Source organism: Scophthalmus maximus, chromosome 2 (assembly GCF_022379125.1).
Source record: "Scophthalmus maximus strain ysfricsl-2021 chromosome 2, ASM2237912v1, whole genome shotgun sequence".
Taxonomy (NCBI): Eukaryota; Metazoa; Chordata; class Actinopteri; order Pleuronectiformes; family Scophthalmidae; genus Scophthalmus; species Scophthalmus maximus.
Genome location: NC_061516.1, coordinates 13,817,343 through 13,842,098, shown reverse-complemented (window position 1 = coordinate 13,842,098; position 24,756 = coordinate 13,817,343). Strand labels below are relative to the sequence as shown.

General features: G+C 43.1%; 3 protein-coding genes and 1 long non-coding RNA gene across 15 annotated transcripts; 1 reads left to right on the top strand and 3 right to left on the bottom strand.

The window, feature by feature from the left end:
- Nucleotides 1-221: 221 nt before the first annotated feature.
- Nucleotides 222-7,150, bottom strand: ccdc61 (coiled-coil domain containing 61). Of its 6 annotated transcripts, none has more exons than XM_035624268.2 (14): nucleotides 6,660-6,831; nucleotides 5,206-5,374; nucleotides 5,041-5,123; nucleotides 4,285-4,445; nucleotides 4,008-4,160; nucleotides 3,706-3,913; nucleotides 3,516-3,616; nucleotides 3,174-3,394; nucleotides 2,920-2,998; nucleotides 2,634-2,831; nucleotides 2,506-2,545; nucleotides 2,226-2,298; nucleotides 2,055-2,121; nucleotides 222-1,829 (listed from the first exon to the last, which is right to left on the bottom strand). In XM_035624268.2, the coding sequence occupies exons 1-13, from the start codon at nucleotides 6,729-6,731 to the stop codon at nucleotides 2,084-2,086; spliced, it is 1,596 nt and encodes a 531-aa protein (XP_035480161.1). In that variant the 5' UTR covers nucleotides 6,732-6,831; the 3' UTR covers nucleotides 222-1,829; nucleotides 2,055-2,083. The 6 variants fall into 6 exon arrangements, with proteins under 6 accessions (XP_035480161.1, XP_035480163.1, XP_035480165.1 ...); XM_035624270.2 differs by having other exon boundaries at nucleotides 2,229-2,298; XM_035624272.2 differs by lacking the exons at nucleotides 2,226-2,298; nucleotides 6,660-6,831 and adding an exon at nucleotides 6,909-7,150.
- A 674-nt stretch (nucleotides 7,151-7,824) lies between these two features.
- Nucleotides 7,825-23,545, bottom strand: LOC118300143 (tubulin alpha-1A chain). Of its 7 annotated transcripts, none has more exons than XM_047337080.1 (5): nucleotides 23,395-23,545; nucleotides 22,608-22,830; nucleotides 22,302-22,450; nucleotides 21,198-22,124; nucleotides 7,825-7,961 (listed from the first exon to the last, which is right to left on the bottom strand). In XM_047337080.1, exons 1-5 carry the CDS (start codon nucleotides 23,395-23,397, stop codon nucleotides 7,911-7,913), a joined length of 1,353 nt encoding a protein of 450 aa, XP_047193036.1. In that variant the 5' UTR covers nucleotides 23,398-23,545; the 3' UTR covers nucleotides 7,825-7,910. The 7 variants fall into 7 exon arrangements, with proteins under 7 accessions (XP_047193036.1, XP_047193033.1, XP_035480174.1 ...); XM_047337077.1 differs by having other exon boundaries at nucleotides 7,825-8,423; nucleotides 21,660-22,124; XM_035624281.2 differs by lacking the exons at nucleotides 21,198-22,124; nucleotides 22,302-22,450; nucleotides 22,608-22,830; nucleotides 23,395-23,545 and adding exons at nucleotides 8,990-9,138; nucleotides 9,625-9,847; nucleotides 13,036-13,191 and having other exon boundaries at nucleotides 7,825-8,888.
- On the bottom strand, nucleotides 15,684-20,530 carry LOC124849319 (tubulin alpha chain-like). The gene is made up of 4 exons (XM_035624275.1): nucleotides 20,410-20,530; nucleotides 17,803-18,025; nucleotides 16,837-16,985; nucleotides 15,684-16,734 (listed from the first exon to the last, which is right to left on the bottom strand). Exons 1-4 carry the CDS (start codon nucleotides 20,410-20,412, stop codon nucleotides 15,757-15,759), a joined length of 1,353 nt encoding a protein of 450 aa, XP_035480168.1. The 5' UTR covers nucleotides 20,413-20,530; the 3' UTR covers nucleotides 15,684-15,756.
- LOC124850980 lies at nucleotides 22,092-22,497 on the top strand. The gene is made up of 2 exons (XR_007032069.1): nucleotides 22,092-22,249; nucleotides 22,329-22,497. It is a non-coding gene; the product is annotated as an uncharacterized LOC124850980 (long non-coding RNA).
- Nucleotides 23,546-24,756: the final 1,211 nt, after the last annotated feature.

Genomic DNA, 24,756 nt, shown 5'->3' with positions numbered 1-24,756 from the left:
TAGGTTCTTGGTCTTTTTCCACGTTTGAATCATCTACAGAATGTCCTCATCCTTTTTTAGGAATATCAGCTTAAATTTGTAGGCTTTTTTTTTTGCAGCTGAATTGGCAACTTTCTCCCATTTCAAGTTGGTTAACGCAGTTAATACTTTCTTCACGGCATAAACCAACATACAGTAAGGTGATCATGCCCCCCTCCCCTCCAGCAAAAAGAGAACAGCTGTTCGGACACAGAGTTGTTGGCTCCATGCTCAGATATGTATTTGTTAATTAATGAAAGCAGCTGCAGTGGTGAAACCCTTCGAGGCTTCGCGCCGGCTCCACTTCTGCTGAGTGCAAAGGGCAGCAGTGTGTACGACACTGTACAGGCCTCAAAAGGATCTTTTTTTTCTTCTTTTAAAAACAACAACAACAAAAAACTTTTAAGAGGTTTAAAAAGCATTTGACTGGGGAATAATTGGAGTAAGTCTTTTTGGATATACACGTACATTAGTTACAACATAATTTAGGAAAAACTTAATACACTTGAATGCAGGATCACTATGAAATAAGTTACCTTTGAAGGATATTACCAACTTGACATTCAAGATTAAAGAGCTTTTTATGTTTTAGTTTGGGATAAAACCTCAAAAGGAAGATTTGGTCCATTTAGTTCCACACAGAAGAAAATGCAAATGCAGCATCGATTATAATAGTTAATCATATTAACTGAGCAGCTTGAAGAAATGCAGTTTGGCACAAATGATATTTAGCCATCAGTCAATGCAGTAAAATCCAACATACGGTCACACTTTTCATCTATTTGGTCACTTAGTGACGCAGGAGTGTCCCAGCATGCACTGGGGCAGAAGAAATAACAGTTCACAAGCTCAACGGTGTGTGGTTGACATGTAGATCTTTGATCACACAGTCCCATTCTCACCCATAGACATTTCAGTCTAAGTGTTTTGAAAGGTAGAGATCAATCACACATGGAGAAAACTCTACAGTTGTTAACACTTAAAAAAATGACATTTTAGAACACCGATTTGTTAGTTGCACCTCAGAAAAAAAATCACTAGACATGAACGTAGATGCGCAATGATATGAAAAATGATTGATTCGCTTAAGGGGCAGTAAGTGATTTTAATAGTGAACAGTGGATATTTCCTCACGGTCCGCCAGCCATGTGCGCGCGCAATTTTTTTTCTGGGTTTCGTTTTAGCCCTGGCTCTGTAAATCGAAAAATAAATTAAATGGTGCAGAACGCACCAAACAACACTGCGCGCCGTTTGTAAACATCACTCCCTGAGACATTATGACTCTGGGTTTTTTTGCCTCATGGTTTGCTTGTTGGTCTCCCGTACCCGAGGCTGTGGGTTTGAACCCCGGTCAGTGCAGTGAAAACATCAACAACAAAGAGAGAAACAATCTCTCTCCAAAAATCACTTACTGCCCCTAAATCCTGCAAAAATAAAAAACAGGATGTGGAGGATGAGATCACGTTAAATATAAATATGTCAAATTTTGACATCCATGTATGCACTTGGTTTGGTGAAATAAAATTTAAAAAACCACACCCAGACAGTCATATTTTAAGTTAATTCATAAAAACTTGGTATATTTTTTTTAAAGCAATGATTTCAGTCCACAAAATGTTGTCCTTCACAGTGATGGCTGTAGTTTCCTCAAGTCAGGGGGAGATTTAGTGTCTTACATGAACACACAAACACAGGTTGTTTGAAGCTCGATGTGTGTTATTGTCCTGTATCCAGGTCCCTCATGTATTCCTGAAGCGCCTGCAGCCTGGCGTCGATCTCAGACAGCTCAGCGCCCGTCTCCATGGAGCTCTCTGGAGATAAGATACAGAGAAATAATCATGATGTGTGACACACACACACACACACACACACACACACACACACACACACACACACACACACACACACACACACACACACACACACACACACACACACACACACACACACACACACACACACACACACACACACACACACACACACACACACACACACACACACACACACACACACACACACGACAAATGAATCACCTTTTTCCTTCATTCTGTGTGTTGGAGTACTACACAATGGCTTCCTGGTTAACAGGCCTCCTCTCGTCTAGAAACAGAAATTGCATGTTAAAGGACGAGTTCAGCGATATCCGGTGTTTTCCCCATCTTCAACAAATCCCACGACAAGAAAAATTTCTTACTAGAAACTACTACCTGTGTAGCCGGCACGTGATATACAGTAGTGTATTCCTCTGCGCCAGCGAGCTCTACTGCTGTTCATAAGCTATGAAAAACTAATCAGTGAGCCACATTGTTGCACTGGGAACATTACAAAGACCATTGGTACTTTCCTGCATCATTGTTAAAAAGTCTAATTTTCAACTTAAAAAGTCATTTAGTCAATGAGTATTGAGAGATGAACTATCACGTTGTTGTTTTTGTCTTTTCATTGGATTCGTTGACAGAAAATAAACTATACCATGTCACTCACCGCACTGGGTCCATTGTAATTGTAAGTCTGTTTTCTTCCTCTGTGAATGAATAAAACATCCAGATGTTGAAATCATCAGCTAAAACAAAAGAGTCTTCACGAAAATCTATGCGAGGTGATCCCATCACCTGAACAGGGTTTGGGCCATTTCATCCATGTCCACTAAGGAGCTCGCAGAAGAGTTCCTGCTCCCTCTCCGCTCCACAGATAAACTCCTGCCCCTGCTGCCCGACCGGGCTGCTGGAGGAAAGGCCTCTCTGGAACGTGAACGCCCCCTCTCATGTATAATGGGCGACGTCAGAATATCCCTCCGAACCTTCCTCTGTCTGACACGGGGACAACGCGGTTATAAGTATTGAACCAAGCAGCTACAGCATTAAACACCGGTGTAGAGTGAAGGATAAAATAACCAACTTTTTGACTTCTGCCTCTTTCTGTCTGCGCTGTCTGTCCTGGATGTACGCGGTTGGGTCAAAGCGTTGTACCTGTGACCCTGGAGGATGTAGGCAGGATTAAAACACATCACTCGGAAGTTTCAGCCATGTGATTCATAGCTGACAAATTCTCTTATATATATATATATATAAACATTTTAATCAACAAAAGCATCTTGTAAAACCATCTCACACATGGGGAAATAAAGGAAAAAGAAAAACAAGAGCAAGTACCGCTGGGAGAGGGTGATTGCCTGGACACGCGAGCACGGGGCCCTGAGGAATCGGCTCTTCTTCCTCTGTCATCCGACCTCCTCACTCTGTCGTGTAGCCGTTCTCGGGACCCTGAGCGAGCCCTGACCGTCCCGTACCCAGATCCCCTCTCGCGGGAGAGAGAGCGATAAATCTCCCCATCGACTCGAGAGCTGATGTGACCGGACACAGGAGTCACTCGGCTGCAGAACACACACACACAAAGATGATTGCACACTGAGCAGATAAGACAGACTCAGATTTTTGAATGATTAGTCATTGTAAGCGAATGGTTGAAAGAGAGAGAAAGTAAAGATATAGTACACGCTTAGATTGTCTAACCCTCTCCGTAGCAACGCCAGTTCACTGGTGAGACTTTTGACGCGAACACGGAGAGCACACTCCGATTCTCTCAGCTCCTCCAACTAGCCAGGACAGAGGAGACACATCGGTTAATTAAACCCAGCAGAGTATCAAAGATGTTTTCCAGCTGACTTCTCTGAGGAGGGGTCACCTGCTCCATTAGCAGCCGCTGCTCCTGGCACCTTTTGCCTGCTGAACGTTGACCTTTGGCCCTCTCCTTCACAAGCTGTTCCTCCAGCGTCCTCACCACACCTCGGACCCTCCAGTCCTCCCTCCCGGCCGAGGAACCGCTTGCAGTCATTTGCAGTTGCTCAAGAACCTTGGCCATAGTCTGCTTCTCTTCTTTCACCAGAGCCAGCCTTGAGAAAACGGCAGAAGACGTCAGAAAAAAAGTCCCACATCCCTTTGCTGTTGACCACAGACGGTGACGATGAAGATAAAAATGCAACCTACTCTGCTCGGAGCCGCTGCATTTCTAGCTCTGCACATTTGTTAACCCCATGAGAAGTGAGAGCGCTGAGCTCGGCCCGGAGGGCTCTGATCTCCCTCTGCAGGGCGGCTGGGTCAGGCTTACCCAAATAGGGCAGAGGTAAAGGGTAGTGTATCCTACAAATACAAAACAGTCATCAAATCAAGAGAACACCACTGACAAAACCGAAAAACTCTGTATTACTAAATCTGTGGTATATATATAAATATATGTATATATATTTGAAAGTTGCACACAAACCTGTCAAACTCCACAGTGTATATGAGGATCAGATATCTTTTGGCAGTGAGAGCGGATGACTGCTGATGGCCGCGCGGACGACTAACCACTCCTGCTTTTTTGTTGCGTAGCAGCTCCAGGTCAGCATAGGTCAACAGGTCGAGTGTAACTGAATCGCTCATCTGAAGAAAAAACGCTTGAGTTAAATACGCAGCTTCGGATAATAAAAGATTCCACCGACATCAAAAAAATATGCAAAAGATATTTCATGTGTCTATCCTTTCAAAATACACAAACGTTGATTTTGCTTCGTTCGTCCATGGGATTCATGCAGGTAATGTGATATCAAGTTGTGTTCATATAAAAAAACATTTTGGTCTCACTGTTTTTGTGGTCTGTGTATTTCTTTAGATTTGGTCACAAACAGCAAGACAGTCCTAATGTTTGGTGTGTGTGTGTACGTGTGGTGCTTTCATATATGCAAAACTTAAGTTGAGACGGATTTCTCTATGCATCTAAAATTCCAATTTTTACTCTTATTTTCCTCCAGGCCTTTTTCCTCTTAGCCCCTGTTCCTGTTCGTTCATGAGAGGGAGAAAGGGAATACGTCAGCTCGGTACAACTTTGTTTTTCACTCATGTCGAATCTCTGGACTCGAATGAGTCCCGCCTCAGCTCACACAGCCTAGAGCAAAAGTATGCGTTTGGTCACATCCTTCAATTGACTACATATTAACTTCCCCCTTCATTTTAAGTGTTAGTGCACCGTCAAACAAACCTTTCTCGCAGCAGATTCCAGCATGCTACAGAAAATGGGAAACTGCTTGAAGTTGCCAGTTTTCCGAGTGAGGTCCTCGATGTCTACAACGAAACATTAAGAAGCGTTAATGGGACCATTTGTGCCTCTGATGACATACAGTCAATGACTAATGCTGCTACTTACACGCTGGATTAAACTCCCCCCTCCACTGGTCTGCCGTGGTCAAGTCTGAGATTTCGACCATGAGCAAACCGTTGTCCACCTCTATCCTCACGGAAAACTCCACCCCTCGAAAGACAATGTCCTCCATTAACTTAGAGCCCGCATCCATCGCGCCGGGTCTGTGCGGAAACTAAGAAATAAAAGATATGTATAAATTACAATCTACTCCAACTCCTCTGTGATTATAAAATACAGCTTAGTGGACATTTTAGAAACTTTTTATGGTTACTACATACGACTGAAGCAGGAACGAACTACAAGATCTAAAGCCTGATAGTAACCCTAGATTTTATCAACTTGGAAACGCTGTTCTGATCTACGGAAACAAACAAGCAAACAAAAGACCATGGAGCTCATTGTTGAGGGTCACCACATTGTCTCCCCCAGCATAGACTCATACCAGATGGATATAAAATCTGGACATATCTGAACCAGATTTCCAATAGTTTTAAGAGACTCTCGGAGGAAAACTGAATGGACCGACGATAATCTATGATAAGCAGCCATTCCATGATGGATAGTATTTCATATGTCCATTAGTGTGTCGGCCCTGAGAGAAACAAACCAGACACATTACTAAGCAGTAAACTATGTAGTGTAACAGACATTTTAATCATGATTGTTTTTTGCAAAGCACACTAGGTTATACACTTTATAACCTGAATCAAAATCTATCAAAACGTCGAGGTACAACAGCCACTATATGATGTGTCATGCCATCTATTATCATGAGTTTGGCTGTGTGTACATTCTATTTCTCAAATGTAAAATTGGGTCTCCATGGGTGAGCTACCTTCCACCAGTATTAGATATTTTAAAAAATATTTCAATCTTGTGACTCTTCCATTTGATTTGACCTGTCTCACGTTCACACCGTCTGTCTTCATCGAAACAGAGTGAGGAGTGTGTGAACTTTAAAAGGTGCCATCATGTTAATTGTAAAAATCAATAGTTCGGTTGATGGTTCATATCACATGTCGATGACTGAGTTGTGTACTACGTGGTAGGTTCTTGTGTACTTTCTCCAGTGTTAATCTCATCGTACTCTCTCACCCCCCCCCCCCCCCACACACACACACACTCAACCCTCTCTCTCTCTCACACACACACACACACACACACACACACACACACACACACACACACACACACACACAGCCCCCCCTCTCTCTCTCTCTCCATCTCTCTCACACACACACACACACTCACACCTCTCTCTCTCTCTCTCTCTCTCTCTCACTCACTCACTCACTCACTCTCACACACACACACACACACACACACACACAGCCCCCCCCTCTCTCTCACACACACTCACCCCTCTCTCTCTCTCTCTCTCTCTCTCTCTCTCTCTCTCTCTCTCTCTCACTCACACACACACACACACACACACACACACACACACACAATCTTACAGATAATTCGACGGTCAGCTCCTCTGAGAGTAACCACTTCTCTGTCGGTGGCTCAGCTAGCCAGAGCGACATCTTCGCCCGGGTGAACGTTGACGGGAGCTGGTCGTAGCTAGCACGGGCAGCATCGTCGCTAGTTCACGCCGAGTCACTCGAGTGAGTTAAAACGTGACACTCGGGTTCCTGTGACCGACCTATTCATGCGTGGAGATCATAATTCGGTGCGAACAGAGACTCGTGAACGTCAGTTACCTTCGTCTGCAGTGAGGCTCGTCGGGGAGGTGAGTCGTTAGCACATAGCTGCTCGATGGAAACACGTCGGAGTGAGTTGACTGGGTGAAGTGAACGTGTCAGCTCGCAGTTGACCCGGCGGTGCACATGAGTCCAAATCAGTGTGTAAGCCACCGGCACCGCGGAGGCTGCGGGCGGTTCAACAACCGGGAACCGTTAAATTCTTCTTCGTCTCCCCGCACTGCCGTCGCCGCCTCTTCCTCTGCATGAATTGACTGGGGCAGCGACGCGCCTGAGACGCATCGCTGCCCCCTACAGGCCACGGACACACACTGTCTCCACCAAACGGATGATACAGTTGTACGGCTGATGCTGAAAATTAAGCACACACTGTATATAACAAATATACGGTGTTTGAAAAGGTCAGTGGTGGGTAATACCACAATTTGATTCAAATTGTTTGGTCTTATTAGATGCGCTATCATGCAAATGAGAGAAACATGTCATGGATTACTGCCATTTTTTCTCTGGAGCCCTCCATCTTTAAGTATTCACCTAATTGACAATTGTATAGATATTCGAAAAAACACTTTGTAGCTTTGTTAGTTGATGTTTCACACTAAATGAGCAAAATATTTGGTCTGTGCTTTCAATATCTGTTTCACAAAACAAGCACTTACTATTATTAATATTAAAAAGTAGTCCTTCTGTCGCATATTTTATGTTGTTCATGATTTTGAAGTGTTTCTTTCACTTTTGGGGGGTATAATAAATGTGTGTGTTTTGATATCATGACATTTAATGTGTGGAAACAAGTTAATATTTTCTGCGCACATATGGGGCATGTTTAGAAGAACTCAGTTGCCCCATATGTGCCTAAAAAGTGTCAAAGCAATATAAAGATGCTTGACTAGTAAGTAAACACAGGAAAAAATGATTACTTCATGAACTTTATTACAATTATATATAGCAAGTACAAGGCTCTGGCAAACCCACTGAAATCATTGAAAAGACATTTGTTAACTAGTACTCCTCTCCTTCCTCCCCTTCATCCCCAACGCTGTCTGTTCCAACCTCTTCGTAATCCTTCTCCAGGGCAGCCATGTCTTCTCTGGCCTCTGAGAACTCTCCCTCCTCCATTCCCTCTCCAACATACCAGTGGACAAAGGCCCTCTTGGCGTACATCAGGTCAAATTTGTGGTCCAGTCGAGCCCAGGCCTCGGCGATGGCGGTGGTGTTGCTCAGCATGCACACGGCCCTCTGCACTTTGGCCAAGTCTCCTCCAGGAACCACAGTGGGGGGCTGGTAGTTGATACCAACCTTGAAGCCAGTGGGACACCAGTCCACAAACTGGATGGTGCGCTTTGTCTTGATGGTGGCGATGGCAGAGTTGACATCTTTGGGCACCACGTCGCCACGGTATAGGAGACAGCAGGCCATGTACTTGCCATGGCGAGGGTCACATTTCACCATCTGATTAGCTGGCTCGAAGCAGGCATTGGTGATTTCAGCCACAGTGAGCTGCTCATGGTAGGCCTTCTCTGCTGAGATAACCGGGGCATAGGTGGCCAGAGGGAAATGGATACGAGGGTAGGGTACCAGGTTGGTCTGGAACTCTGTCAGGTCAACGTTCAGGGCGCCATCGAAGCGCAGGGAGGCGGTGATGGAGGAGACGATCTGTCCAATCAGCCTGTTGAGGTTGGTGTAGGATGGGCGCTCGATGTCCAGGTTCCTGCGGCAGATGTCATAGATGGCCTCGTTGTCCACCATGAAGGCGCAGTCGGAGTGCTCCAGGGTGGTGTGGGTGGTCAGGATGGAGTTGTAGGGTTCAACCACTGCTGTGGACACTTGAGGAGCAGGGTAAACAGCAAACTCCAGTTTGGACTTCTTGCCGTAGTCGACAGAGAGACGCTCCATCAGCAGAGAGGTGAATCCTGAGCCAGTTCCTCCTCCAAACGAGTGGAAGATGAGGAAACCTTGGAGCCCGGTGCACTGGTCAGCCTGCAGGAAAACAAGGATTATAAAATGTTGTTGTCACATGGATCAATTTGGTTTCTCCATTGAAAATGCTGCACATCTCACACATTAGAATTTGAGCTCACCAGTTTACGAGTCCTGTCCAAAACCAGGTCGATTATCTCCTTGCCAATTGTGTAGTGACCACGAGCATAGTTGTTTGCTGCATCCTCCTTTCCAGTGATCAGCTGCTCAGGGTGGAAGAGCTGACGATAAATTCCTGTTCGCACTTCATCTGAGGAGCAAGGAGAAAACCAGTTTACAGTGATGCACCACCCAGGTCGAACCACTGAAGACCTTCATTTTCTTCCACTTGTTTTGGGACTATAGTTACAATTGTTGCAGAGTATTAAACCTCACTAATCGACATGTGCCCAAGTGAAAATTCAAGCACTGAAAGTTCTCAGATGGTGAGATTTGGTCTTTCTTTGATTAAGGGTTTGGTAAAAACAAATGTTTCACACTAGTACCAAAACACATTTTCACATTCGTGAAACAACATCTGAAAAGGGAAATTCCAGATTCATCATTATCACCAACCTGCATCTGCTGTTCAATACATTAAGTTATTTCCAATCTATTTTTTTTCATCTTTTGTTTAACTTAAGTTACTCAACATAAATTGGGACCATCAGTTGATTGGCAGGGGAAAATCGCAACCATTTCATAAAAAGTTCAAATTTAGAAAAAAAAAGTTCTTTAGTTGAGTAAAGTTGTGTACCTATGACTGTGGGCTCCAAATCCACAAAAACAGCTCTGGGGACATGTTTGCCAGCTCCAGTCTCACTGAAGAAGGTGTTGAAGGAGTCGTCTCCGCCGCCGACCGTCTTGTCACTGGGCATCTGACCATCTGGCTGGATGCCGTGCTCCAGACAGTAGAGCTCCCAGCATGCATTGCCCATCTGGGTGCCGGCCTGGCCAACATGCATAGAAATACACTCACGCTGTAGAAGGAAAAAAGGGAACAAAGGTCAGTTGCCAGCTTCTACATAAGCCCTGCTCAACAACTGCTGATTCAGAACATGAGAAGAAATACAAACTAAAGCCTCTGATGTCATTTATTAGAAAAATCTTCCACACACTGTTCAATATTTGCAATGATTATCAATGAACATTTCAATCCGACATTACATTTACCTTATATTTTAAAAACCTGTAAACACATTTTCAATGTATTTTGGTCTAAACATTTACCATTTTTCTGACTGGATTGTCTTTCTCATACCGACGTGATGTAGTGGTTGCAGAGAACAGTAGTGATTTTATCCCTAACACCAAAGCTCAGAGGCGTGTGTCAATTTTTTAAAATGATTTTCAGTGAAGCTATTGGAGCAGGTGAAGTTGGAGATAAGAGATCAAAGCCAGTCAACAGTCCAATTACTGACCAACCAGATCACTGGAAAACCAGCGTCATAATTCTACTGGAACAAAAGAGTTCAGAGTAATGTGATTGAGCTCAACAGTGACCGACCACTTTAAGAATGGCCCCGGATCCGGAACTAAATTTCCAATTCACTAATTCAATTGCTGTTCATAAAAAACCTTATAGAAATAGTTTTAAGCCTGGATCCAAGCCAATAAACCACAAGATGAATCGTTACCATAAAACATTTTATTCGGACCAAAACAATTTGGAAAATGGAAAAAAGCAAAGGTACAAAACTGTGTATGTAATTATTTCAAGAGTAAATGACTTCCAACCAATCGGAGACATTGATGTTACACTTTAGGATTGTGGGTAGTTTAGTACCTCTCAATGATAATGCAAAAAAAACAAAACAAGGTTCATATCATACAGACTTCTGCAGTTGCATATACCATAGTTTCAAAACCCTCCTAAAGTCGGCTCTTTCGGCAGCTATCAACATGTTTTCTCCTATCATATTACGTAATTTATTCCTGGTTCTGACGATGTTCCTTGTAATGAACGGCTCTGCCTCTTCCGTTTGAACGCGCTGGTAGACAAACCAAGGAGTAAGTGACAGTTGATAACGAGCTTCATACTGAATTACAGGTTCTCAGGGCGGCCAATGAAGCTAGATAATGAAAATATATCCTGGGTATGTTGATCTTTGATTGTTCAGTAGGAATTGTGGAACTTGGTGTTTGATACATGGAGTCTAAGTTTGACAAATATTAAATTTAAAATTTAGTTTGATCTATTAAAATTAAAACATCATCGTCAGAAACAACAGCCTGTCTTAACCTTATATTTTAAAAACTTGAAAAGTTTCAGGTATTTTGACTGAAACACTCACCATTTTTCTGCCAGGATTGTCTTTCTTGTACCGACGTGAGGTAGCGGTTGCAGAGCAATAGTGATTTTACCCGTGACACCAAAGCTCAGAGGCGTGTCCAAAAAATTTAACCAATTTCAGCTTAGCTATCTAAGCAGGTGAAGTTTGAATAAGAGATCAAAGCCAGTCAACGGTCCAATTACTGACCAATCAGATCACTGGAAAACCAGTATCATCATTCTACAGGATCTTGACTGGGACAAAAGTGTTAAGAGTAATGTGACAAATAATAAAGCGCAGCAGATATTGAGCTCATCAGTGACCGCCCACTTTTATAACGGCCGCGGTTCCGGGAGTGAATTTCTGATTCACTCACTCTATTGAGGTTTCATAAACTCTTATATAAAGAGTTTTAAGCCTGGATCCAAGCCAATAAACCACAAGATGAATCATTACCATAAAACATTTTATTCGGAGCAACAAAAAAAATTGGAAGACTTTTAAGTGTGAAGAAACTACTCATCCCATAAACCATTGCAAATGCCTTTCCAACAACTTCCAACTAATCTGAGACATTGATGTTACACTTTAGGATTGCGGGAAGTGTAGTACTTCGCAATGATATCGCAAAAAACCCCCCAAAAATCCCAAGGGTCATATCATACAGACTTGTGCCTTCTGCAGTTGCATTTACCATGGTTCACAACTCCTACAGTCGTCTCTTTCGGCAGGTATCAACAAGTTTCTTTCTCCTATCATATTACGTAATTTATTCCTGGTTCTGACGACGTTCCTTGTAATGAACGGCTCTGCCTCTTCCGTTTGAACGCGCTGGTAGACAAACCCAGGAGTAAGTGACAGTTGATAACGAGCTTCATACCGAAGTACAGGTTATCAGGGAGGCCGGTGAAGCCAGAAAACAAAAATAAATCCTGGGTATGTTGATTTTTGATTGTTGGTAGGAAACATGGAGTTGACGCAGACGTCACATGGTTTTACTCGTACGACAGACTACAACTGCCAAATCACATCTCTGTCTGAGCTAGATAGCTCGACGCACTGAGGAAAGAAGGGCCGCTGGGTAGGAATTGAGGGATTTGGTGTTTTTAATGAAGGAATTCTACGACTTTCTCTCGACACTTCCGACCTTTTTCTCGAAATGCGAAATGGGAAATAAAATCTTCTTCTCATTTTTTTCATATGCCTGTTCCCTATAGTCTTCCGTATTATTTAAGATAATCCATTTCACGCAAGTTTGAATATATTAGATGAATTTTTACTTTAAAACCATGTATAATCTACAACAATTAACAACAATTAAGAAAGCAGTAGTGATTTTACCTGTGACAAAATCTTACGATTTTCAGTGAAGTTTTGCAGGTCGAGAGAAGAGATCATAACCAGTCAACAGTCCCATTACTGACCAATCAGATCACTGGAAAACCAGCATCATCATTCTACATGATCTTGACTGGGACAAAAGAGTTTAGAGTCCACTTTTAAAATGTCCCCGGTTCCGGAACTGAATTTTGGATTCACTCACTCCATTGACGTTTCGTAAAATCCTTATATAAAGAGTTTAAAGTATGGATCATAGCCAAAAAAACACCAGATGAATCGTTACCATAAAACATTGTATTCGGAGCAAAGAAATTGGAAAACGGAAAAAAGGCAAAAGTATTAGACTGTGTACATTATTATTTTATGAGTGAAGGAACCACTCATCCCATAAACCATTGCAAAAGCCTTATCGACTTCCAACCAGAGACGTCGATGTTACACTTTAGGATTGTGGGTAGTGTAGGACTTCTCAATATCCTAAATAAAACGGTTAAAAAAGGTTGACACATACGAACTTGTGGCTTCTAAAGGTGCGAAAAACATTGTTTCATTACCTCATAGCTCGTGGTAAGTCTTCCTTGGGTGGTGAAGACATCATGGCTAGTAATCCAAATTTAAACTTTACTTTCTTATTATATTACTGCAGCTCAGAGCAACACGAGGAGACTGGCGATAAATATTAAAACAAATAGAATACTATCTCTTATTAGAACAATGATCCACACACTGATCAATGTCTCATGATCAGGAATTAACAGTTCAGTGTGATTGACCTCATCACATATTAACTTTTCTTACATCACTTCAGCTGCTCTTCATAATGGTTTGATCATCGTCAGACAAAAGGGCAAAAATATTCAGTCAATAGTGTAGCACAGGGAAAATTGGCCAATCACAGGGAAGGCACAAGATGATAAATAAGTTCACAGGAAGCAGGTGTGGACACTGCAGGCACCGGCATGTCCTTTGTTCTCACTCCTTATGGCCGACTGTGTACTGTACCTGTGGCACTGGTAAGACAAACATGGTTGTTTTTCTATTTCAATCGATAGTTTTACTGTTTTTATTATAGATCTCATGAGATTTCTATTTTTTTGTTTTACAGTAAGTCTGCCATAGCTTCATGCAGAAGATGAAAAAAACAATAATTTTTAGCTATATTGCAGAGGTATGTATAGTAGAGCCTGACTGATATGGATTTTTGGGGGACGATGCCAATATAGTTACATGGGACCCAGACAAATTCTGGGAGCTCATTTCATTTGCTCTGCAAGTTCACAGTCTGGATCCCCTCCATTGGAAAGTGATTTCCCACCGATTATCTGATGATGGGCGTGGTTTATACCGTGACAGAGAAAAGTGACTTTTGTTAACAACCAAGGCTGCCACTGATGGACGAGCATTTGACTCAAAGTACCTGATATTTTCAAATTTGCAACACTTTGTTCACAGATATTGTGGAATCATCATCACAGGCATACCCTCTCTGCACGCTCTAGACTGTTGAAATTTTCACGTCACTCAGCAGACGTCATCATTACTCTCACACATTCTGTACAACAGCAAACCCCAAGAGCCAAATGTCTGGGACATGCGGACCGACTTACACATCTGTTATAACATGTTAATTAAGTGTGTGCTGCTCTACTTTGTCTTTACCTCATCCCACACCATACACTTGACATCCGTCTTCAGAAGACATGCTTCCTCTCTATGGTCCTCTCCATGTCTTCTCCACCTTCTTTGGGAGATATTTGGGGTGGGACGGATGCAATAACGGCTGCCGACAGCAGTCTTCTGGGGGACGACGTTGTCCTTCAAAGTCTTGGTCCACTGGATGAAGCTCTTCACTCTGGGGTCGCTCACATATGGTTGACCTTTGTGGTAGCCTGTTGTGGACACAGACAATACAAAGTTGAACTCTAAATCTAGTGACTTCAACCACATATATGTAGATAATCATCAGGTTAGAGCTGAGCTATCCTGTGATGAACGCATGTGTCGAAGCTGCTTGTGAGGTAAAGCGAGGTAACTCTCCACTTGAAAAACCCCCATCTGAGTGCAGGTAGGTCACTGCAGAAACCATGTTTAATCAAAAGTTTTAATCAAATGCTGACAAGGCTGAAAGCAGACTTACTTGGGCATAATGCAATTGAAGATTTGTGGTTGAGAGGAGGAAAAAATCTCCAGGATGAAAGGATGATGGAACGTCCCGTCCACGGCGTGGACCTAGTGATACATCCAGTAATTTTCTGGACCTAAATGATTAACGTGGTCAAACGCCGATAACTGAATTAGGATCGAGACGGAAATTCAGTAGCCTTCACAAATAATTTCCTTCGATAGATAAAATATGAACGTTTCTCACCCTTTTTCCCTTTACTCATGACTCTTCCAACACGACCAACAAGTCACCAAACCAATCACGTCACATGTTGACTAACTTTTCCAACTCTGACCTGGAAGAAACATATAACAGAAAGAACAATCAAAACAGTGTTTACCAGCTAGCTCAGACTGTACAAACAGAATATTACCAGAATGCCTTTCATATTTGTATAAACCAAAATAGTATATTTTTCATGTCTAACGTTATCAAACTACTTCAGTCTGGCCGAACACTACTCGGTAATTTTTACAAAAAAAACAACTAATTTTAAATTCTGCGTTGAGCTGCTGAGGGTGGGATTGGACTGATGTCAAAATGACAGTTGCTCTGAAAGTGTTTGTAGATTTTTTAATTTTTTTTTAATTGCTTAAATAAGTGTAAACAGGATAACTTTTCTGCATCAACTATAAGTCAGTTTTGTTGTTGGTTGCAGAGACTATATAGTCGCACATTTGCAGATATATGAATTATTATTATTCTTTGTGAATCATCAGCTGCTACAACCATTGGATCAATTAACAAAGTTAATATGAACGTTTTAAAGGTTTAAATTGTTTATTCAAAAAGTAAAGTCTGATTCCAGCTCCAACCGTTTACATTTGATTGTATGTTTTTGGCAAAACAAGATCATTTCTCCCCCAAGCATTTGAAATTTCTACTGCAATTACTAGAAATTGTGCATTTAGAAGACCCATTTCCCCAATATAAGAATATTTAGCAGCCTAAAAAGTCTCTATGCAATATCCTAAAAATGCTTGTAAAAATAACAGTGCACACATGTAAACTGACTCAAGGAAACACAGGACAAAAGAATTACTTCATGAACTTTATTACATTTTTAGCAACATCAAGGCTCAGGCCAACTCACTGGAAAGACATTAGTTAACTAGTATTCTTCGCCTTCCTCCCCTTCATCCCCAATGCTGTCTGTTCCCACCTCTTCGTAATCCTTCTCCAGGGCAGCCATGTCTTCTCTGGCCTCTGAGAACTCTCCCTCCTCCATTCCCTCTCCAACATACCAGTGGACGAAGGCCCTCTTGGCGTACATCAGGTCAAATTTGTGGTCCAGTCGAGCCCAGGCCTCGGCGATGGCGGTGGTGTTGCTCAGCATGCACACGGCCCTCTGCACTTTGGCCAAGTCTCCTCCAGGAACCACAGTGGGGGGCTGGTAGTTGATACCAACCTTGAAGCCTGTGGGACACCAGTCCACAAACTGGATGGTGCGCTTTGTCTTGATGGCGGCAATGGCAGAGTTGACATCTTTGGGCACCACGTCGCCACGGTACAGGAGACAGCAGGCCATGTACTTGCCATGGCGAGGGTCACATTTCACCATCTGATTAGCTGGCTCGAAGCAGGCATTGGTGATGTCAGCCACAGAGAGCTGCTCATGGTAGGCCTTCTCTGCTGAGATAACCGGGGCATAGGTGACCAGAGGGAAATGGATACGAGGGTAGGGTACCAGGTTGGTCTGGAACTCTGTCAGGTCAACGTTCAGGGCGCCATCGAAGCGCAGGGAGGCGGTGATGGAGGAGACGATCTGTCCAATAAGCCTGTTGAGGTTGGTGTAGGATGGGCGCTCGATGTCTAGGTTCCTGCGGCAGATGTCATAGATGGCCTCGTTGTCCACCATGAAGGCGCAGTCGGAGTGCTCCAGGGTGGTGTGGGTGGTCAGGATGGAGTTGTAGGGTTCAACCACTGCTGTGGACACTTGAGGAGCAGGGTAAACAGCAAACTCCAGTTTGGACTTCTTGCCGTAGTCGACAGAGAGACGCTCCATCAGCAGAGAGGTGAAGCCTGAGCCAGTTCCTCCTCCAAACGAGTGGAAGATGAGGAAACCTTGGAGCCCTGTGCACTGGTCAGCCTGCAGGAAAACAAGGAATTATAAAATGTTGTCGTCACATGGATCAAGTAGGTTTCTCCATTGAAAATGCTGCACATCTCACACATTAGAATTTGAGCTCACCAGTTTACGAGTCCTGTCCAAAACCAGGTCGATTATCTCCTTGCCAATTGTGTAGTGACCACGAGCATAGTTGTTTGCTGCATCCTCCTTTCCAGTGATCATCTGCTCAGGGTGGAAGAGCTGGCGATAAGTTCCTGTTCGCACTTCATCTGAGGAGCGAGGAGGAAACCAGTTAACAATGATGCTCCACCCCAGTAAAGCCACTTCATTTTCTTCCTCTTCTTTTGTGACTATAGTTACAATTATTGAAGAGTATTAAACCTCACTAATTTTCTGCACTAATCGACATGTGCCCAAGTGAAGATTCAAGCACAGATAGTTGCATCAGATGGTGAGATTTTCTGGTCTAGTCTATTTATCAGATTCAGTCAATTATTTGTCATTCTTTTGAACACTTTTTGGGGAAAAAGAAAAGGTTTCACTAGTTTTTCTTCACATAAACATCCCAGATAGACAAACTAGCTTTAAATGCATGCATATATGTATTGTGTAATTTGAGTGACACCCTTTAATTTGTGTTCATTACATTATAGCAAAAGAGGCAATTTGTGATGGAGAAAATAAAATTGGCAATGCATTTTATTAATTGGGATTTTCATGCTTTATGCTTGCTTCATCTACATTTCAAATTATAAAATAATATTTTAAATTAATATTCCATTAGCCTGCATCTGCTTTTAAATACATAGACTTATTTTCAATCCATTTAGTTTATGTTTGCCTTCACTTAAGTAAATATATAAATTGGGACTATCGGATGATTGACAAAAAAAACAACTACATAATTTTAATGTTTTAGATAGAAAAAAAATCTCCCAGGTTCACCCATTTGTTTTTGGTGGGAAACCAGTGTAATTTCATTTGTTGATAATTTTATTGCTAAAATGTGCTCCTGCTTAATTGCTTTCATTAAAGCTCAAATATATATATTTTTTTAATATTTAAAAGTTGAGTAAAGTTGTGTACCTATGACTGTGGGCTCCAAGTCCACAAAGATAGCTCTGGGGACATGTTTGCCAGCCCCAGTCTCACTGAAGAAGGTGTTGAAGGAGTCGTCTCCGCCGCCAGATGTCTTGTCACTGGGCATCTGACCGTCTGGCTGGATGCCGTGCTCCAGACAGTAGAGCTCCCAGCATGCATTGCCCATCTGGGTGCCGGCCTGGCCGACATGCATAGAAATACACTCACGCTGTAGAAGGAAAAAGGGAACAAATGTCAGTTGCCAGCTTATACATAAGCCCTGCTCAACAATCTCACTGACCCAGATCACACATCAGCTACTCCTCAAAGCCTCGGTGTATAATTCTCTGCCCTACGGCCCCTGACTAATTTTTCAGTGAAAAAAAAATTAAAAGTAAAGCCTCTGATGTAATTTATTGAGTAAATTATCCATACTGTTCAATATTTGCCATGATTATAATTTTAAAAAATTCTGTCAGAATAACTATTTTTAATCCCTCATATCTGCTTTATATGCATTTACTAGTTATGAGATCATCATTCATTGACGACTCAAATTCCCACCTCCTGCCAAGTCAAAAGTCTTGGCGTCATTCTGGACAGCACACTTTCCTTTGGCCCCCACATCAGCAATATCACACGCACTGCATACTTTCACCTCCACAACATCTCCAGTCTCCGTCCCTCCCTCTCCCAATACAATACACAAGTCCTTATTCATGCTCTGGTCACATCCCGCATCGACTACTGCAACGCCCTCCTCACTGGCAACACAAATAAACTTCTCCATCGCCTCCAAGCCATTCAGAACTCTGCAGCCCGGATCATCACCCGCACCAGATCAAGAGACCACATCACACCCATCCTTTCTCAGCTCCACTAGCTGCCTGTGACTCACCGGATAAATTACATAATTTTACTGCTAACCTTCAAAGCCCTCCACAACCTTGCCCCCCCATACCTCTCAGACCTGCTTATTCCCTACACTCCTCCCCGAACACTTTGTTCCTCCTCAACTGCAATTTTAACTGTCCCATCATTCAGACTCCGCACTATGGGTGCCAGAGCCTTCAGCTGCACTGCACCTTTGGAACTCTCTTCCACCTCACATCTGTCAATTGGACTCTCTTGACCAATTCAAAGCACAAATCAAAAGCACATCTGTTTCGATTAGCTTACCCAACATAACTTCCACCATGTCTACCTTCATTTTATTGATTTAAATGTGTTTAACTATAGTCACCTCGAGTTATTGACTAAAATGTTTTTAACTAGTCTCCTGATTTTACTATTGATATATTTGCTGTGCTTTTATTAATGTCTTGTTTATGTTTTGTACGGTGTCCTTGGGTGTCTTGAAAGGCGCCGACAAATAAATTGTATTATTATTATTTATCATTCACATTTCCCTCTGTTGAATGTCACCTTTCTTGGCTTAAATCTGGCTTACTGGCTTACCCTGCAGTTATCCACATGTTTATCATATCATGCAATTTTATCCATGGTTCTGGCGATGTTGCTTACAATCAACTTGCTATTCCTCGTGAACGCGCTCATTGTCCCAGTCGGGCGACTAACGTACAGTTGATAACAAGCGCCAGTGTTAGTCAGTGAAGCCGGATAACGAAAATCAGGGCTCCAGACTAACGCTTTTTTTCTTCTCTCCACTAGAAGCACTGTGGCCCCTTACTGAACATCTGAGGTGACCAAGCAGAAAACGTAGGGGCCACACCTTAAATCGACCTGCAACGCAATTATTCACATTATCGCCTATAGCCCCTTCCTGAACATCTAAGGAGACCAAGCAGGACATTTAGGGGCCACACCTTAGATCGACCTGCAACGCAGTGAGTCACATGTTGCGCCTATTTTTGACTGTACGACCGATAAATGCTTCGGTAATAAATAGACAACTGACAGATCACAATGTGCCGTTCGAGTGCACAGTGTCACATTTTATTTCATCTCAATTGAAATGTGGGTCAACGGTTCGCTTCGCCGTTGGCGAGTGTGACGTAGGACGCGACGACAGCGAGACAACAGACGACGGGATTAAACGCCGCAGTTGGAACCGGTCACTCCCCTCGACCCGCTCCCTCGTTTTTCAAAATGGGGGGGAAACAAATGAAGACTGGAAAAAAAAAACCGTCTGCAAATTTGCAGGTCGCACACGTCCGAGTAGTTGTAAAAAAAAAAATTATATATATATATATATATGTATATAAATTAACTCGCACCGTCACAGGAAAAATGGTCGCAGGTATGAATTGTGTCAGTCGGTGTTTGCCACACGGAGTCTACGCAGATTCCGCTCGTACATCTGCCAGGTCACGCCCGTGAGCCTGCGAGCTCGACGCACTGAGGAATTCAAAAAGGCTCGTCGTGCAGGAGCTGTGGGACTTGGTGTTTGGTGAATGGAGTCCACGCGGGCGGGGACGTGGTTGTTACAGCACGATGGACTACAACGACCGACCACAGCAGCAACGCCACATCGAATTTTTTCGACAGTTGCATTTGAGACGAATCAGCACCGTCGTTAAATCTGTATTTTTTTTAAAAACCACACCTCTGCAAAGGCGTTTTCTGATGTATTTCGGCTTTTTGAAAACTCACCATTGTCTCGACTTGCTTGTCCTCTTCGTACCGACGTGAAGCTGCGGTTGAAGAGAGCAGTGTGGTGGCGAGGGAGGGGAGGCTCGCGCCTTTTATACTCTTTCAACGGGGCGGGGCCAGAGCGACCGTTAGAATGTAACACTTTCAAATGTGAAAATATAATTTACTTTAATGAAGGGAAACAAATTGGAGCAAGTGCATGTGTTTATTGACAATTATATCACGTTTGGTCAGCAATGCGTAGCTGCACATTACAACAATTCATCTGAATATGATTAATAAATAATGTGACGTGGATCCAAAGGAGTGGCATGAAAATGATGGAGGATTCAACAATGTACAAGATTATTGTTTGCCTGAAACGCCACAAAAAAAGACTGAGCAGTCTATTAAAGAATTAAAAATGCCACTTAAAAAAAAGAAGATAGATGGTTAGATTCATACATTTAAAAATTTGTCAGGCAAATACATACAAATATTTGTAAGTTTTGAACTGTTCCATGGAAACACGACATTTATTTAAGCATTATTCACAATTTTTTTTGACCAAATGAATAACAAGTGGTATATTAATCAACAATGCAGAGATGACTTTTGTGCATGCACCGCCACCCACACTTGAACAATTTAACACATTTTATCCCTCTCTATAATGTCTAAAATATCACAGTTGGATAACACATTGTGCAACAAAGTTTGTTCAGTTTGTACGGTTTTATTTGTTCATCTATATTTTAATATTCCTCCCCCTCTTCCTCCCCTTCATCCCCAACGGTGTCTGTTCCCACCTCTTCGTAATCCTTCTCCAGGGCAGCCATGTCTTCTCTGGCCTCTGAGAACTCTCCCTCCTCCATTCCCTCTCCAACATACCAGTGGACGAAGGCCCTCTTGGCGTACATCAGGTCAAATTTGTGGTCCAGTCGAGCCCAGGCCTCGGCGATGGCGGTGGTGTTGCTCAGCATGCACACGGCCCTCTGCACTTTGGCCAAGTCTCCTCCAGGAACCACAGTGGGGGGCTGGTAGTTGATACCAACCTTGAAGCCTGTGGGACACCAGTCCACAAACTGGATGGTGCGCTTTGTCTTGATGGTGGCGATGGCAGAGTTGACATCTTTGGGCACCACGTCGCCACGGTACAGGAGACAGCAGGCCATGTATTTGCCATGGCGAGGGTCACATTTCACCATCTGATTAGCTGGCTCGAAGCAGGCATTGGTGATCTCTGCCACTGATAACTGCTCATGGTAGGCCTTCTCTGCTGAGATAACCGGGGCATAGGTGGCCAGAGGGAAATGGATACGAGGGTAGGGTACCAGGTTGGTCTGGAACTCTGTCAGGTCAACGTTCAGGGCGCCATCGAAGCGCAGGGATGCGGTGATGGAGGAGACGATCTGTCCAATCAGCCTGTTGAGGTTGGTGTAGGTTGGGCGCTCGATGTCCAGGTTCCTGCGGCAGATGTCATAGATGGCCTCGTTGTCCACCATGAAGGCGCAGTCGGAGTGCTCCAGGGTGGTGTGGGTGGTCAGGATGGAGTTGTAGGGTTCAACCACAGCTGTAGACACCTGAGGAGCTGGATAGATGGCAAACTCTAGCTTCGACTTTTTGCCGTAGTCGACGGAAAGACGCTCCATCAGCAGAGAGGTGAAGCCTGAGCCAGTTCCTCCTCCAAATGAGTGGAAGATGAGGAAACCTTGGAGCCCAGTGCACTGGTCAGCCTGCAGGAAAACAAGGATTATAAAATGTTGTCACCTGGATCAATTTGGTTTCTCCATCGACAATGCTGCACATCTAACACTTTAGAATTTGAGCTCACCAGTTTACGAGTCCTGTCCAGAACCAGGTCGATTATCTCGACAATGCTGCACATCTAACACTTTAGAATTTGAGCTCACCAGTTTACGAGTCCTGTCCAGAACCAGGTCGATTATCTCCTTGCCAATTGTGTAGTGACCACGAGCATAGTTGTTTGCTGCATCCTCCTTTCCGGTGATCAGCTGCTCAGGATGGAAGAGCTGTCGGTAGGTGCCTGTACGTACCTCATCTGTAATGTAAAGCATTGCCAACACATTAAAATGTTTGCAAATCCAATTAATGTTGAAAGACATTTACTATCATATCCTAAGGGTTTCTGGAGGCAAGAAAACGTCACTAGGTAATTTGCTGTTATTAACACTTTCAAAGAAATCCTATGATCTTACCTATGACTGTGGGCTCCAAGTCCACAAAAACAGCTCTGGGAACATGTTTACCAGCACCAGTCTCACTGAAGAAGGTGTTGAAGGAATCATCTCCTCCTCCAATGGTCTTATCACTGGGCATCTGACCATCTGGCTGAATGCCGTGCTCAAGGCAGTAGAGCTCCCAGCATGCATTGCCTATCTGGGCTCCAGCTTGACCAACGTGGACAGAGATACACTCACGCTGCAAGAGAGTAGTTGAGATTACAAGAACAAGGTAATTGGGGACGGTTAAAAAAAAAAAATTCTTTAAATTATTACAATAAGTTTCACTCAGCAGGTTGTACAGAGTTTTAAAGGGCGGGGGGGGGGGGGGGGGGGGGGGGGTCCACGTGTGAAACCTATAGTGCTAAAGATGTCTTTCCTTAAGAGAGAAGCTATGACTTGACACCTTGTACCTGAGTCAAACTAGGGTGATCCATTTAATGTACAGTGAAAATGTTCCTACAACTATTTGAACAGTGTGTTCAAATAGTTGTAAGAACATTTTGGAACAAATTAGCATCAGAAAGTGTCTTCCACATGTATTACTAAACATTAAAAATCCCTCACAATGCCTCGACGGGACCCTTAGTGTGTTGCAGAATGACATGACATTGCGTTTAGAGCTCTAAAATCCAAGAAGTCAATAACTTTTTTGTAGCAGACAGAAAAAGCATAAGTATCCCAATTAATAACATGCATTTCACAAGTTTTATTTCTGGGCTGTTTTACTGTATGTGTAGAACTAAATGAAAGTACTCCTTACCATGTTTTCGTCTCTCTAAAAAGTCCCTTGTTCACCTGAGATGAGTGGCTGGGGATGTTGTGGTCACGTCGAGTGCAAGAAGCTGTTATATAGTGCAGCATCACTAGGCAACAGCCTGGCATGTTGTGGTAACTGGAGAAGCTGGAGAAGCAAACACCATCTCTTTCAATGAAAGAGGAGGAGGAAAAGCACAAAAAAAAGGAACATTTTCCTGGTATGCTCCCCTGCACAGATCTACGGGAGTATGGCCGTTTGTTAGACAAATGAGTAACCAACAATGGCCTGAATAGCCATCAAATTTCACATTTTTGATTGGAGAAAAGTTAGTTTGTACGGCAGTGAACAAGCAGGGGATCAAACTTACTCACTGATACTTAGACAGGCTTTGGAAACATATTGGCCTGCTGTTTGATCAAACTCATAACTTTTTTTGTGTGTATGAAAAAACTCCACTTCTAGAGCACTGATTAATTTAAAACTTGGTCCTGTTAATGTATGACATATCTCACGAACGAGAAAGAACACATACCTCCCCAGAGTGACCTGAATAGGCTTTTGTTACAGATCACAATTGCATCACCACTTTGGTTTAGGTTAATCTGCAATGTAGAGGTAGCCCACTATCTGGGAAAAAACATTAGGGCACGCTTCAGCCAGGTAACATTCAAGATTACTGGGGTTTTTTTCAAACAGCTTGCACAACAGTGAATGTGCTAAATATTTCCACTGAGTTTAATTAGAGCAAAGAAAGAGAATAGGAGCATGGTGGTCGTTTTGGATTGGCTGAATTAAAGCTGGTGTTTAACAAAGGATTAAGAGTTTTGGAATGCATTTTTTTGTCAGACTTTCTCTAACTACTGAATGTGTATGGGTTGATCAAATTGCTTTAGAAAGTTGCAAACCGTAAAATAATCTCACGAGCATTGTTAAGGTAAAGATAATAATAATGATAACAATAATGTTTCCTTCCTATAAAGCATGAAACCCCTTGAGGAAATCCTCATTACTGGCAGAAATGTTTCCATCAGTGTCACTGTCAGTGCACTTCGCTGTACAAGATCAAAAAGGCTCTTTTATGTTATGTTTGCATCTGAAGGTAACCTTAGCGACGTAACGACAAACTGCTAGGATCTGCCAAGAAAGAGTTGCCAGGACATGCCCCTATTAAGTTTCCCTAGTAACTCTTCACTCTGAACTTCTTTGCGCTCGGATGTCAGTTGATCCTAACGGACGACACAGTGCCTCAAAGGAGTGTGTGCGCATTACATTCAGCAGTAAACTCTGTCATAGCTAGAGTAAACACAGAGCTAGAGGGAGAATCTAATCACCAGCGAACAATAGGGAGGTGGTTATGCCACTGCA